Source organism: Podarcis erhardii, assembly GCF_964252035.2.
Source record: "Podarcis erhardii genome assembly, chromosome: 10".
Lineage (NCBI taxonomy): Eukaryota > Metazoa > Chordata > Lepidosauria > Squamata > Lacertidae > Podarcis > Podarcis erhardii.
Window position 1 is genome coordinate 24119509 of NC_138500.1, and position 15151 is coordinate 24134659.

At 44.6% G+C, this 15151-nt stretch overlaps 1 protein-coding gene across 4 annotated transcripts in view; it reads left to right on the forward strand.

Moving 5' to 3' along the window:
- The window catches only part of TBXAS1 (thromboxane A synthase 1), a 206021-nt gene extending 193714 nt beyond the window's left edge, over nucleotides 1-12307 (forward strand). For all 4 annotated transcript variants that reach the window (XM_081878943.1, XM_081878940.1, XM_081878941.1 and 1 more), the window contains exons 11-14: nucleotides 7062-7150; nucleotides 8612-8749; nucleotides 10206-10368; nucleotides 11534-12307. In XM_081878943.1, the coding sequence (XP_081735069.1) occupies nucleotides 7062-7150; nucleotides 8612-8749; nucleotides 10206-10368; nucleotides 11534-11608 (465 nt within the window). In that variant the 3' untranslated portion in view covers nucleotides 11609-12307. The remainder of the gene's footprint in view (nucleotides 1-7061; nucleotides 7151-8611; nucleotides 8750-10205; nucleotides 10369-11533) is intronic.
- The last annotated feature ends 2844 nt before the right edge of the window (nucleotides 12308-15151 follow it).

Sequence of the window (15151 nt, forward strand, 5' to 3'; positions counted from 1 at the left end):
AATGTAAATAATAATTATTCTCTGTGGTGGGGAGTTCTTGATTTTATTTCTGTTATTATGATTACTTGCCTTAATTCCCAGGAAATCTAATCGGGATGTATTGACATACTTGCCCAATGGAAGAGAAAAATTGCTATGCTTGCTGTAGATAACTATTTACAAATACCTTTGGGAGGGCCCCACAGCTCAGCCTTGGAAGGAATGCGTACTTTGCATGTGTTGGGTCCTAGGCTCAATCCCGGGCTGCATCTCTCTGTTACAGTCCCATTTTATGATCCTTACTATGGGGAATCTAATGATGAAGCTGCTACAGTGTCACAGCTCAGAAAAACCTTTTGAGGTTATTGTTGAAATACACATTTTCCTGTAGTCTGTAAATATAGTTTGGCACTCAGAATGTGCATATGTTTTCACTGCCACACTACATTTCCCTTCAAAAGTAACAAAAGGTTTTGAAAATTCAGCACATGCCAGTGGTGAGATCCAGTTATGAAACATGACAGCTTGGTGTCAGGTTGAGAGGCAAAAACTGCAGTTCCTTCAATTGCATTCAGTACTCATGGCTGTGTGGAAAAGCGAGTCCCCCAGTGGCAGTGTCTGTGCCCCACATGTCACTGCTGAAGCTGATGGGGGGAGCCTGGGCACATGAGAATTATCACAGTGCCTCAGGTCCAGAATGGAATTGGATGTCCTGATCTGGCCATGATGACAAATGGGCAGTCAGGGCCTGGGGATGGCCCAAACCATGTCTAAATGAAGAAGAGCCCTGCTGGATTAGGCCAAAGACCCACCCATCCTGTTCTCACATTGAGAACCCTCCCAGCAGGACCTGAGTGCAACAGCACTCTCCCCTCTTGTGGTTGCCAGCAGCTGGTATTCAGAAGCATTTCCTACCTACATCTATGGAGACAAAGCATAGTTGTTGTGGCTGGCAGCCACTGACAGCCTTCTCCTCCATGAATTTCGTCCAGTCCTCTTTTATAGCCATCCTTTACAAATTCTCCTGTGGGAGGTCGGTGTGGCTTAGCAGGTGGAAACAGCCACCCACTTTGGTCCCCTTCCCTCTCCTGTTGCCCCTTCAAAGCCAGACTTCCAAGCAAGGGTGCACATTCCCACATTGTGCAGGCGTGATGGGCACTTTCTCTCCCTTCTGCCTCCAGCATCACATACAAAGGCTTGCAGATGAGAAAGAAAACACACACACACACAGCAAAAAAACCCAACAACACTTGAAAGGGAACCCTGTTCAGAATTCACATGACATTCTCTGTTGTGTGTGGAAGGGAGGGGGGGAGAGAGATGAAAATTCACACCAGTGCTGATGCCTTTTAATATAAACATAAACTTGAGGAAATGAACATTTGATTAAACTAAACACATGGGCCTTTTATATCCACAGACCTTAATTTAAAGCGTTGTCACCTCCATGCTGCCAATGCCAGCTGGAGGAGAAATGATTTAAATTTATCGTCTGACTTCTAAGTGATTCCACAAAAGTCTGCTGAGAGGGCGACAGGGAAGGGGGTGGCTAGGATAGTGAGGTGGGTGGGTTGAATATTCCTTATTTCAATACATCTGCAGGAACTACTAGAGAATGCTCATATATGACAGGAAAGTTCCAAGTCTCAACTTAAACTACAATGCAAAAACGGTGTGCTACTCAGCTGTTTGGGTGCTTTTGGGATGTATCTTCTTTTAAAAAATAAAAATATTTCCTTCATTAGGTTTCTGGGCTGCTTGCAGTTCTAGTTTTATTGTTGTCCTTCCCCTTCTTTCCGAGATCCTTTGCCATTCAGAATTTTCTGCCGCCCAAGTTTACATTTTGTACATGCCAAACAAAGGTAAAGAGATTTTTTTATTTAAAACTGTACCTCCTTGAGTATATGGAGAGAATGGAAATGACTTTTTGGTGCGAGTGCGTGCTTTTAAAGATGAAAAATGAAACCTTGTTTGTTACATTGTAAGGTAATATTTAGGAGTGTAGGATCCAGAATTGCAGCTTCCCTTGTACGAAAGGCAATGCTGAAAAAGTCAAATCATTTTATCACATACTTTCTGCTGGGATAGGGTGGCTAAATACGTCAGCTCATCCCACCCTGGTGCTGTCCAGATGTTTTGAACTGCAACTCCCATCAACCCTGACCATTGACCCAAGCTGCTTGTGTTGATGGGAATTATATTAACTTGGGCCCATGATATCTTTGCAGATGACCTCCCATGGCACAAACCAAGTCGATCTTTACGATCCTCTGGGCATGGGACAAGAAGTGATTCTTCTAAGCTAAAAAGAAAAGAGTGACTCAAACTCATTTTCATAGTTGGGAGTACTTTCAGAGTGAATTGCACCCCAACACAGAGATATGTGCTTCACTCCCCAGTGAATTGACAGACTTAGATTTGTCATGACTAACTTGTTCCATTCATTTTAATTAACATTAATTTATGTGGGGCAATCATGGAAAGTATTTCAGGAGCCATATAATTGACAAGTTACAATTTATTTTCATAAATTTCAAGGGTGTAAATCCAAAGCCAACATAGATGTGGGAAATTTCCTTCTAGACGAGGGTAGGCTTGTCTGGTTCACTTTGCTTTGTACCAGAATGCCAAGATCTGCCAACCAGAGCCAGGTACAATAGTTAGAATTAATGTACAGAGTGCAGCTAGCCCATGAGTTTGTTTTCAGAACTCAACCGATCACACAGTCGTTCCTTTTCCAGTTACCTTTCTTCATTTCAGCAGGCTACCTTAGATAGGAAAAGTTGTGCTGTTATTGAGATTGTCTGGAGTCATTGAAACCCTTGCAGACCTTCTGCAGATGACCCAAGCATCACATTTTACCTTTTGCCCACTCCTCTTCCAGACAGTTAAGTATCTCTTTTTTCCACGGATCTCAGCTGAATCCTCTACATCAGACCGTTGGCTTATAAATAAAAAGATCTGGCAAGTAAAACAAGGAATTCAGTAGGTTTTTAAACATTTCATTCATTGAGCAACAGTGAAATGGTGGAAATACACAAAACTAGTTTTAGAGAGGGGGAGAATTCTCTGAAAGTGGTGTTAGTGGAGGAGCAATAGGACAAAAGCCAGTATTAAGTAAATCAGATGCTTCCTTGCTTCCTTCCCCTCCCCTCCCTTTTACAGAGTCCTTCCTTCTTGCAAACTGTAGGATTTTAGATTCTTTATTCTCAGGTTTAGGGATGATTAACATACCCATGCATGCCTTCTTGTGATTGCAATGCTTCAGAATGCTGTTGGAGCAGTGGGTGCTTTTATGTGTCCTTGGGGAACCCTCCATTCATAAAGGGAAAAAAGTAGTACATCAAGGAGAACGTTAGGCCCATCTGCAGTACTGTATCACCTTAAACAGCCCCCGCACCAAAGAATCGAAAGCACCCCTAAGTGCAAGTAGATAAATAGGTACCGCGTTATAGCGGGAAGGTAAACGGCGTTTCCGTGTGCGGCGCTGGTGTTGGCTCGCCCGCTGCAGCTTCGTCGTGCTGGCCACGTGACCCGGAAGTGTCTTCGGACGGCGACGGCTCCCGGCCTCTTGAGCGAGATGAGCACGCAACCCTAGAGTCGGTCACGACTGGCCCGTACAGGCAGGGGTACCTTTACCTTTTTTTACCAAAGAATCATGGGAACTGTAGTGTACAAGGGTTTCTGTTAGGAGACCCTTATTTCCCTCACAGAGCCACAGTGCTGAGTGTGGTTTAACAATCAATTCCTCTTCCCAAATAACTCGAGAGTTCCCTGTGTGAAGGGATTGCTAACCCACTCTGGGAATTGTAGTTCTGCGAAGGGAATAGGGATTCTTCTGACAACTCTCAGCACCCTTAACAAACTGCAGTTCCCAGGATGCTTTAGGGGAAGCCATGACTAATTAAAGTGTTGTGAACCTGCTTTAAACTGGAAAGGGCCTTAAAATTGAAACCTTTTCCCTGCACACACTATCTTTTCTTTAAGTATAGTGGTACCTCGGGTTAAGAACTTATTTGTTCTGGAGGTCTGTTCTTAACCTGAAACTGTTCTTAACCTGAGGTACCACTTTAGCTAATGGGGCCTCCTGCTGCCGCTGCCACGTGATTTCTGTTCTCATCCTGAAGCAAAGTTCTTAACCTGAGGTACTATTTCTGGGTTAGCGGAGTCTGTAACCTGAAGTGTCTGTAGCCCAAGGTACCACTGTAATGAGCTTTAGAAATGGGAGAGAATTCAAATGTTCAAAAAGGCACCTGTGCTCTGAAGTGGTAGTCTCAGGGGGACCGAAGTGTGTGCTTTTTATGAATATGTACATGTTTTTAGAACATAGGAACATAGAGACCTGCCTTATATTGAATCAGCTCCTTGGTCCACCTAGCAGGGTTCCCAAAAGGACTGTTGCAGTCTTGCTGGAGATTCTGTGCATTGAATCCGGAACATTGGCATGCAATGCATGGTCTCTACCATTGAGCTGCAGTCCTTCCCCTTCACAATCGGCCATCATCTTCCTTCCCCACGATTCTCACAGCTTCCATACTTCTAAAAGTCCAACCTTTGCATTTTAGGTGGACTTTAAAAATCCAGTATTACCTTCTCTCTACATTCTCTTTAAACACAAGACCTGGTTAAGGGCAAAGCCCTGCTGCAAAATGCTGTATGTGTGAGAATTCTGCTCGGTCTGTAACCCCTTACATCTATCAATAAGGTTACTGCAAAAGTTTGCAGTGAAGCACCTCTAATGTTGCCTAACATTATCAGGTTTCCTTGACCTCCCTCGGCCTGAGTATGAAATAGAGATGGATCTAGTTTTGTTGGTAGATTATCCTGCTCCTAGAAGCTGGCAAAGGTCAGCTGTCCAGGCTGCATTCTTTGATCTCTCAGTAGACTTTGATCCATGTGATCAAGAAATATTGCTGGCATTTTTGCTGACCCTGGCTGCAGTCAACAGGAATGCATTTCAGGGAGGAGGACAATGAGGTCAATGTTGATCCTAAATATTCTTTTACAGTGCTGGATTCTGTGGATGTGAATCAAATTTAGAGTTGATTTACGCACACCCTCACACACACACTTGCTTTGCAAATTTGTGATAAAGTCGTTATCTTGGACTGTGTTAGGCAAGACCCAGGCGCAAATCCACTCTCTGTTGTGAAGCTCAAGCAGTGACTCTCAGCCTCATGGGGATTTGGATGGGCTGGGAGGGAATTGTGTACTGAGCAGTGGGGATTAAAAATGCAATTACAAAAAATGAGGAAGCAGAAACAGAAAGTGCACAGATAATTTGCGCATTCTCCCTCTATGCTTTTCCTGCATGTCACGTGGATGTGTCATTTATGGCTCTCCCTAACAAAGTGAAGACGAGTGTATTTACCATTGTGGTGGCAGCATAGTACATAGGGGCATAGGTGGAAAACACATGTGCAATCTTGATTCATGCATTGCTTCCTTTCAACATGTGAAGCAGATAGGAATGGGCCCTCATTTTCCCGTAAGTTCAGTTCTCCACATCAATTTGGAGAAATGTGAATTTTGAAGGATGGCTGTGTTTCAGTTTTCATAATCATTTGAAAAAGTGCAGATTGAGATTTGTCCTTAAATGTGAACTCCATTGAATTCCTCCCCCATTCCCAGGTCCATATTCAGAAATCATGGCTGGATGGAGTCAGATGGATAAAGTCTCCCAGGGGTCTGTCTTCACCCTTATCCATTCCTGCTCTTGATGGTGAAAAAAGCCACATAAGTCACTCTTTGCTTTGCTGCCTCATTCCTCTCTCTTGGCATTAGGATTGCTTCTCCTTTGTACTTTTAATAATGTGTGAGGCGAGATCAATAAAGTATGCAACAAAGCCAAATTCACAACTGAAGGAACAACAGACCATCTTGGATCCCATGATTTTAAGCCCATATGGGCTCCCTCAAATCTTCATAGAACGTTGGGCTTATCCGAGCATAAGGTGTCTTGTAGCAGTTTATCCTACGTGAATTTTTTAGGAGAGCCTGCTAGAATTCCAAGTACTCTCTGCTTGATTCATCAAGGTCTTGCGTATAGTTTTGCTGCCCTCGCCTGGTAAGACAGAGCAGTCATTTGTGCTGTTGAAGCAATTTCCCTAGAGGAGGAGGAGGAAAGGGAAATTACTCATATGCCTCTGGGCCTTTCCCAGCGGCAAAATTGGGCAGGAATAAATCAGGATGAAATACTAGAAAAAATGTGGAGTTCTGGGGGGGGGGGGGCAAATATGCCACCCACACCCTGCAATAAATTTTTTTTTTAGCATGAGTGTATTCATCATGGGAGTTCGGACTACGGAATGCATAAAATATAGGAATGTAGGAAGCTGCCTTTGACAGACCAATTGGCTCAGTACAGCCTACACTGACAGGCAGCAGTGCTCCAGGGTTATGAGCAGAGGTCTTTCCAGCCCTGGTGGAAGATGCCAGGGATTGAACCAGAGAGCTTCTTTTTTGTTTTTTGTTTTTTTTACAGAAGTATGTGTAATGTATCTCATATTTTTTCCATGTAACATTTTTACAAATCAGTTTCATTTGTTGAGACATTAGTGGGGGGAAAGGGGTGGAGGGGGTGGGGGTGGGGTCGGGTGGCGATGTTTCTATTTTGCTTAATGTATGCAGGGTTTCGTGTCAGCGTTGCTTGTGCCGGTTCTCTGCTGTTCATTTGTGTTTCTTTGGTGGTGAGAGAGGTTGGGGTTGGCCTATGGTGTGGCAAGACGCCTTCACCCAGGTATGGCTCCCCTTTATCACATACACAGCCCAACAAGACAATGACAATAACCCACCAACAGCATACAAATCAATATGGCTAACCTGATCCAAAACACCCACCCACCCCACAAGAACCTGAGAGCTTCTACATGCAAAGCAGATGCTCTGGGCCTTCCCCTATGTGGGTGGGGTAAGCAGTAAAGTCTAGCTGGCTCGGAGATTGTCTTCTTCTGCATCTTTATGATGGTCCTTTATGGTGGTTCTTTCCACCTTAAGGGGTTCCATCAGAGAAAGTAAGGTGGAGATAAATATCTTAATAAAACATAGTAAAAATTAATTACCCTCACACCCACTTTTTACAGGGTGTTCCTGACTACGAAAACATACATGAACTCCCCTACTTGGACATGGTGATAGCAGAGACTCTGCGCATGTATCCACCAGCGTTCAGGTTAGTAGAAATCCCTCTTCCAGAATCTGTCGTGCACGCTTTCTCAGGCCAGGACTGGGTATTCAGAATCTGGCAGTGGCTGGATTGCTGCTGCTGCGCTTTATTTGATTTCAGTCCTGCCATTTGATCCAGAAGGATTGCCAAAGCAAGATTGTATAACATAATACAATATAAAAACACTGGGGCTGTTTTAGCCCCTTCCAAAGGCTTAGTGTTGCTCTGGGATGGGCTGAACAGGTGCCGCTGCAGAGAGAAGGGACAAGATGTCTGGTGCGTAATTCCTTCAAAACAAGTGCTTTTTGAGCCCTGCAGGGCTGAGATACTGTGACTGCGTAGCCTGTGCCGAGGCTAACATTTATTTTCTTTTTCTTAAAAATGTCTACTCTACCTTTTTACCAGCCAGGTTGCCTACGCTGCTATTTGATTTCGAAACAATGCAAAGATGAACTTTCAAAACAGACTGAAACAAAACAACCTAAAAATATTCACAGTTCAAACGGCAGCAACTAAAAATAGAAAGAGGCAGGTTTATCTTATCTGATATTAAAAGCTTGAGAAAGAGAGGACAGCTGTAATCTGGTGCCTAAAGGATAACAAACACCAGTGTCAGATGAATATGGTTGGGGAGAGGTGGCCTGGTTCTTGGTGAGGAAGGGGAAGCAAAGGTAGCAGGACCTGGAACAAGGCCTCCTCTGAGGATCTTGGCATATAGGACATGGCAATACTTAAAGATGTGCTTGCCCCCAAGCCGTTTAGAGAGATTTTAAAGCAGAAATACAGCCAAGCCAAAAGGGCACCCAAATTCTGCTGCCATATCCAGAGGTGCAAAACTGGGAGGCAGGGTTTTCAGGGGTAAGGTGGGCAGAATGAGAGGAGGATCTCACATAAAAAAGCCTTGTTGGATCAGGCCAGTGGTCCTTCTTAGTCTAGCATACTGTTCTCACAGTAGCCAGCCAGATACCTGTGGGAGGCCCACAAGCAGGCCTTGAGCGCAACATTTACTTTCCCATCCTGCGCTCTCCAGCAGCTGGTATTCAGGATACTGCCAGGAAGTTACTGTGGGTGCCATTTCACCCACACTACCCACCCACTGGAATTGACAAGGGGATGTTCCTCCCACTTGCTGCTGCTCTAAACACACACACACATTTCAAGGGGAAATATATTTTTGTTTCCTAACTACTCTTTGAAGTGTGCTAGAAGCCAATGGCAGTCCTTTTTAGTGTCAAAATATGCTCCCTGCAAGCAGGTTGCCAAACTAAGTGATCTGGGCAGCCACATTATCTAAGCAGCCTGCTCTCTCGCTCTCTCTCTCCCTCCACTTTTCAGTGATCCTAGCCATGCTCTCCTCACGCAAAGCAGCCCATCCTTGAAATGTTTACATGCAGAAGCTTCTCCAAGTACGTCTTCCCTGTGCATTTGTCTTCGCATTCTTGAAACGTGCCATCTTTGCTCTTGTAGGTTCACCCGGGAAGCAGCAAAAGACTGCTTAGTTTTGAAGCAACATATACCTGCTGGTGCTATAATAGAATTTGCTGTTGGACACCTCCATTACAATCCAAAGATCTGGCCGGAACCAGAGAAGTTTATTCCCGAGAGGTATGTGGTCTGTTGTTCTCCTTTTGATCAGACCCAGTAAAATCAATCCCTGTTTCTTACACAGCTAAGGGCATTGATTTGTGAAAGAGAGATAGAAATAGCTCACTTGGTGGGCCTTGATTTCTCCGTTACTTCTTCTGTAGGACCAAGGATTATGGTGCCCTCTTACTTTTGCAGGCTTTGGCCAGGTTCACGTGAGCAGTTATTTTAACCATGGTTTCTTAAAGTGCCATCATATAGACCAGGCCCAGGTGTCAAATGCTGCCCTGCAGACCTCTCTCTGACCCTTGAGATTCTCCCCAGGCCAGATCCCCACCAGCCTGGCTTCACACCCTTCTTGAGACTTGTGGTCCTGAATTCTGATCCAGACCCTTGCTGGCTTGGAGGGAGGATTGACAGGGGTGTTTATAGTAGAGGTAAACTTTACGTTCATTGATACACCCAGCTTAGATTCTGGCTCTGCCCACCCCTGGACAATGTACTTTTACTCCCACCAAGATCTAGCCTACATGTTGCTGTTGGGACACAGACACCCAGACAGTGATGTCTGTAATGTAGCCAGCTGGGATAGCTCAATTGGTAGAGCATAAAGACTGTTAATTTCAAGGTGATGGGTTCAAGACCAACACTGGGCCAAATATTCCTACATTGCAGGAGGTTGGACTGGATGACCCTCATGGTCCCTTTCCAACTCTACAGTTCTGAGTGCTGCTCTGCACTTTGCCATTAGGTACAGGATGGAAATGCTGGTGCAAATGCTTTTTTTCACAGTACTACTTTCACCCTCGGTGGCTGCTGTATGGGGTCCTGAATCAACCATCTCCTGTGCTAGCCTAATTCTGTACATATTCCCATAGTACTTTTGGCCACCCCACAATAGTTTCTCTTGGTACGCATCCCTCTAGGTGAGAGACAGGGAATGTCTGAGGCCCTCTACATGCTATCAGACTCCAACTTCCCCCAGCCCAGCATGGCCAATGGTTAGGGATGATGAGAGCTGTCATCCCACATCTGGAGGAGCACAGCTGTTCCTCTCCCCTGCTGTAGACCTCTCACTTTCTGTTGAAACTGGCAGGGGTGACAACATGGTATCCTCTCCCCCATTAGGTACAACTACCATCGTCTCCAGAACCTGCTAAACTGGGAAGATGCATGCATGAAAGGGGCATGGCTAGCTACTTAAAGACTTTGGGAACAGGCCCCCAATTTTGCACATGCTAATTTATATGTAGAGATGCAAATTTAAGCTGTTAGGGTGGGTTGCACTGTGGGTGGGCTGGTCTTGCTGCTCCTGCTTATGTGTTTATTAAAAATGAAGAACAAACGGGCAGATTAATGTGGCTGGGGTCTCACTGGCATTCCATTTTGCTTACAAGATGAGGCACACTACAAAGTGAAAAAATACAGTTTTAAGGTTTTTTGTTTATTTTAATCAATTTGTTTTCTTGCCTCACAGGTTTACAGCAGAGGCCAAGCAGCAGCGTCCCCCACTTTCTTACCTCCCCTTTGGGGCTGGCCCTCGTGGATGCATTGGCACCCAGCTGGCTTTGATGGAAATAAAGGTGGCATTTCTGAGAATCTTGCAGAAGTTTGAGTTCAAAGCCTGCTCCAAGACAGAGGTTTGTAGCGATTCCTGGAACTATGTCTCTCTGCTCAGCGGAATATTATAGAGGGGGAACTGTGTGTTGAAATTGGAGTTGTTTTTACAAAGGAGAAGTCTTTCTTTGTCTGTCTTCAACACTGTTGTGCAGATCTCCACCCAATCTTTCAAAAGCAGATTTGGCACCCCCGTCTATGGTCATAAGTGGAGTACTGCAGGATGGGCTCCCCAGAGTACCCAACCAGACAAGCCCACAAATAAGAAATGAACATATATTCACTGCATCTATATTCCACCTTTCCTCTAAAGAGGTCAAGGTAAAGGATTCTCCCCACTGAATCCTCACAACAACCCCATGAGTTAGGTAAGGCTGAGAGTGATTAGTCAAGGCCACCCTTGAGTTCATAGCTTCATAGCTGAATGGGGGATTTGAACCTTGGTATCCCAGCCCAGTGCTCTAACCTTCATACTTTCTACTCTCATGTAACTTATTTCAGCATTGACACTTGGGAATGAGGAACCTCTGCAAAGCTATCATTAACCCGTTGCATATAGCTGGAGATCTATGACTTACAGGGTGTGCCCATCAGTTCAGCGGGAAGCAAGGAAGCGGGCCAGGTCTAGCGTAAGGTTACCAGACATCCCCGTTTCCTGGGGACAGTCCCCGGATTTACAAATCAGTCCCCTGACAAAATCCACTGAGGTTTAAAAGTGTCTCCAGATTCATTGAAAAAAATCTGGTACCCTTAGTCTAGCAAATAGGTACCGCTCCGGCAGAAAGGTAAACAGTGTGCACTGCTCTGGCTCGCCAGTAGCGGCTTAGTCATGCTGGCCACATGACCCGGAAGCTGTACGCCGGCTCCCTCGGCCAATAACGTGAGATGAGCGTCGCAACCCCAGAGTCGGCCATGACTGGACCTAATAGTCAGGGGTCCCTTTACCTTTAAGGCAGGTATAAGGAATGTTTAGCCCTCCAGATGCTGCAAAACTACAGCTCACATCAGCTGCAACAAACATGACCCATGTCTGGGGTGGTGAGAAGTGTAGCTCAGCAACATCTGGAGGGCCAAGATGTTCCTCACACCTGTTCTAAGGAGACCTGTCTGGCATTTAGTGAGCAGTGGGCTTAGGGGAAGTTTACCTCTTAATTTGCTTTTTGTGTTCCGTTTCTGAACCCAATCCAGATTCCTTTGAAGGTGAAATCTCACATGACACTCGGACCACAAAATGGAGTCTACATCAAGGTGGTTCCTCGATAGAGCAAAATGGCCAGCAATCTCGATGTGCCTTCTAAAGAGATGCCAGCTTGCTGTGTGATGTATGACTGCTGCAAACTATGTGCTGGAAGAGCCTTTCCCCTTTTACATTCCTTGAAAATAACAGGTGCCTATTGGATTCTGCCATATCTTAGCTGGGCCAGAAAAGATTTGTAAGACAGCCTTGTATTTAAGAACTCGCTGAAAAGCCATAGCCAAACAGGAATTCCATGTGGGCAAGTGAACTGAGGGAGAGGGTGATTTGCCCTCCTTACACCAGCCCATTGGGTAAAAGGCACTGTAAAGAATGCTAAGAGGCTGGTATCCTCCATTTCTGTGTTGGGTGCAGAGCAGGCTAACTTTATCAAAATTGCAGGTTACTACTTTTTTTTGGAGGGGGGTTGCCTTAAGAACTAATGGCAAAGTTTGGAATACAGGTAGGCTAATGAGCTAGTACTCCCTTCCAAACCCTGCCACGGAAAGCCAGTCCATACATGCAACAAAACAGAAGCAGCAGTGCAAGAGTTCTGCAATTTTTGCTCCACTTCTGCTGCAACACAGATGTGGATGCTTGAGATCCACTTAGCTTCCATGATGACTTGTGCCTATTCTTCGAGTGTAAATAACTATTTACTGGCATGTTGATCAGGCAACTTCTCCTAATGGTTGTCTACAAGCAACAGCAAAATCAGTTTCCTTTGTCCTCAGTTCGATCCCTGTAAGGAACAGCTGCGTATTCCTGCATTGCAGGCGTTTGGACCAGGCGATCCTCAGGGTCCCTCCCAACTCTACGATTCCATTACATAATTAGCAGTTTATGATCTTTAAAAAGGAAAACTTCCTTACATTTTCTTAGAAGAGAATTTCTATGACAATTACAAGAAATCTTAGGAGGCCAAATTGCCCTATGCAGACCAATTCCTGAAATTCTACAGGGGGATCTCAGGACAAAAAGAGAAGCAAATTTTCTGATGGGAGCTCAGAAAGCAACATAGGATGCAGAAGGTCAACTTCTGCAGAAAAGGCCTTGGGATGTAATCATAACCCCACTTACTAGGAGCAAGTGCCATTTAATTCAATAATGTTGGGGAACTATCGCAGTCAAAACCCAATACTTTGGGTGCTGCCTGGAACGGCCAACAGAATCCAGACATCAATTACTAGTAAAGCGGGGGGGGGGGGAGATTAGGTGTTACATGGCCAGTACCACCTCAACCAACAAGTACTATGGAGTGGTACACCAAATATGAAAACAGCACACCAAATATGAAAACAGCACAAACATTTAAACACTTACAAGTAGAAGGGCAGTTATGACTATATCTGACACTTGCTTCTACTGGTTAAATCATGAGGCACAACAACATTATCTTTCTCTCCTGCCTTTGTACTTAACAGTTATAGCAATAGTTCCTGCATAGATGTTGTTCTTCTTCTCTCATGGTTTTCTTGCAAGCACAATCTTCACAACCCAACCAAGCCCTTCTCTCACACATTTCAGTTTTCATTTTATAATCACAGAATCAAGAGTTGGAAGGGACCGCAAGGGTCATCCAGTCCAGCCCCCTGCAATGCAGGAATCTCTTGCAAAAGATGGGGCTAGGAGTCTCACGCACTACCAACCGAGCTATCCCCAAAATCAATAATTTCTCCAACAATAGGATGTGTACATCAGAGTAGCCATAGGTAGCCATAGAAAGACCAGAGGACATTTTCCAACTAGAACTGTTTTACCTCTAGGTGTCAAAATAAGAGAAGAATTTTACCCCTGAAGATTATGTTTTCCTTTGGACCACATCAGCGAGGCCAAGGGCACAGGACCTCCACACACGCTGCCCAGGCTTGTGCCCCAGGGAAGTCACTTTAGTGCTGCTAACACAGCTGTTTGACTTCACCCTTGGAGACACACTCCATTGCCTCATAAGACAGACGGGTGCCAACAATCAGGCAGATTGCACGTTACTGACAATTTTCATTTTTGAGATGTACTCTGAAAAACTTTTGGTTTTCCAAAACAGGCCAGAGTTTGAACTTGGTTGTGTGCATGTAAATAAATAAATAAGCAGAACTGGCACCCAACATATATGCTACACTGATAGTATTTTATATACTTGGGCCTCAAATTTAAGTGCTATCCTGGAGCTAACCAGTCCAAGGAACAAGGTGGAGCAATTTGTTCTGTTTATCCAAGTAAATCCTTTCTGCAGCCATCCTATGTGAGTGTCTGCAGCACAGGTATGCAATTGATTATAGCTATTTTGAGAAAATAATTACAAATCCACATTGGCCCTAGCAGAAAATCTACAGCAGGCATGCCCAAAGTCCGTTTCAGGGGCCGAACCCGGCCCCGCCAGTCGGTTTAATCCGGCCCCGTGGCAGTTTATTTCCTGGGGTAAAATCCTAAGAAAAGGTTAACAACTTTGGTTAGCCCTTCGGTCGGCCCTCACGGCCCTTCACTTCACCAAATCTGGCCCTCTTTGAAAAAAGTTTGGACACCACTGATCTACAGCTTCTTACTGTCTTCTATAATAGGAGTGGAATGGTTTGGTGGGTTTAATTTCCCTAGGGGTGAAAAGGTTACTTTACAAATGAGTAGCAACTGCAAAACTGCAGCCATTTTAAACCACAAGAAAACCCCCAAAGTAACCTTTTCCCCTCTCATTTTTGAAAGCAGAAAATTTATGTTCTGTTATCTTGAGAGATATCAAGTAAATTGGGCTACTGTTGAAAAATACTTAAGGGGGCAAGTTGTATTACAATGCAGTCCTGTCTACACAAAAGTAAGGCCTAGTCGTTTCAGTGGCCTTCGACCAGAGAACACAGGCACTTAAATGGGGTATTTTAAAACCAAGCCATCGAAAGTACAATTTTATGAGGATATCCTCCAGTTCCCAAAGTCAATCTTGACAAATGCAGTTTAACCGCCTAATCTTACCAAACAATGGAGGCATTTTGTGAATGTTAACTGGCTGCAGAAATAGTCTATGATTTAGAGCACATTCATTAACCTTTTCAGTTAATGGGCTGTCCCACGAATTGCGCTGGAAAACGTACAAAGCTGCCTCACACAAAGTCAGACCAGAGGTCCAAGTATTATAAGATTATGAGCAGAAACTCTCCACTGTTCCAGGAGCCTGTCACAGCTGAGATGCCAGGGACTCAACCTGGGACACTCTGCATGCCAGGAATGCACTACATCACGAAGCTATGGCTCTTCCTCAGTAGAAGGCAACTTTTAAAAACTGAAAATATTGAGAGTGGTTAACCAGTTACAACTGCAAGCCCCCCACTAATACTTTCACTCAGAAGTGGCACCTGCATCCATCAACTTGAACTTACCTTCCAAGTAAATCAAGATTTAGTTCACTTCCTAGTGAAAAGCAAAAGAAATCAACAAATAAGTCTCTGAAATACATATTCACAATGATTGTTGTACACTACAGGAGTGACATAACAGAAGTGGACCTTTGCTTGTGGAACAGGAAATTCCTCTCTCCACCTTCTATTGTGCTGTGGGGTATTTACCCTGGGGGGTGGGCCTTTAGG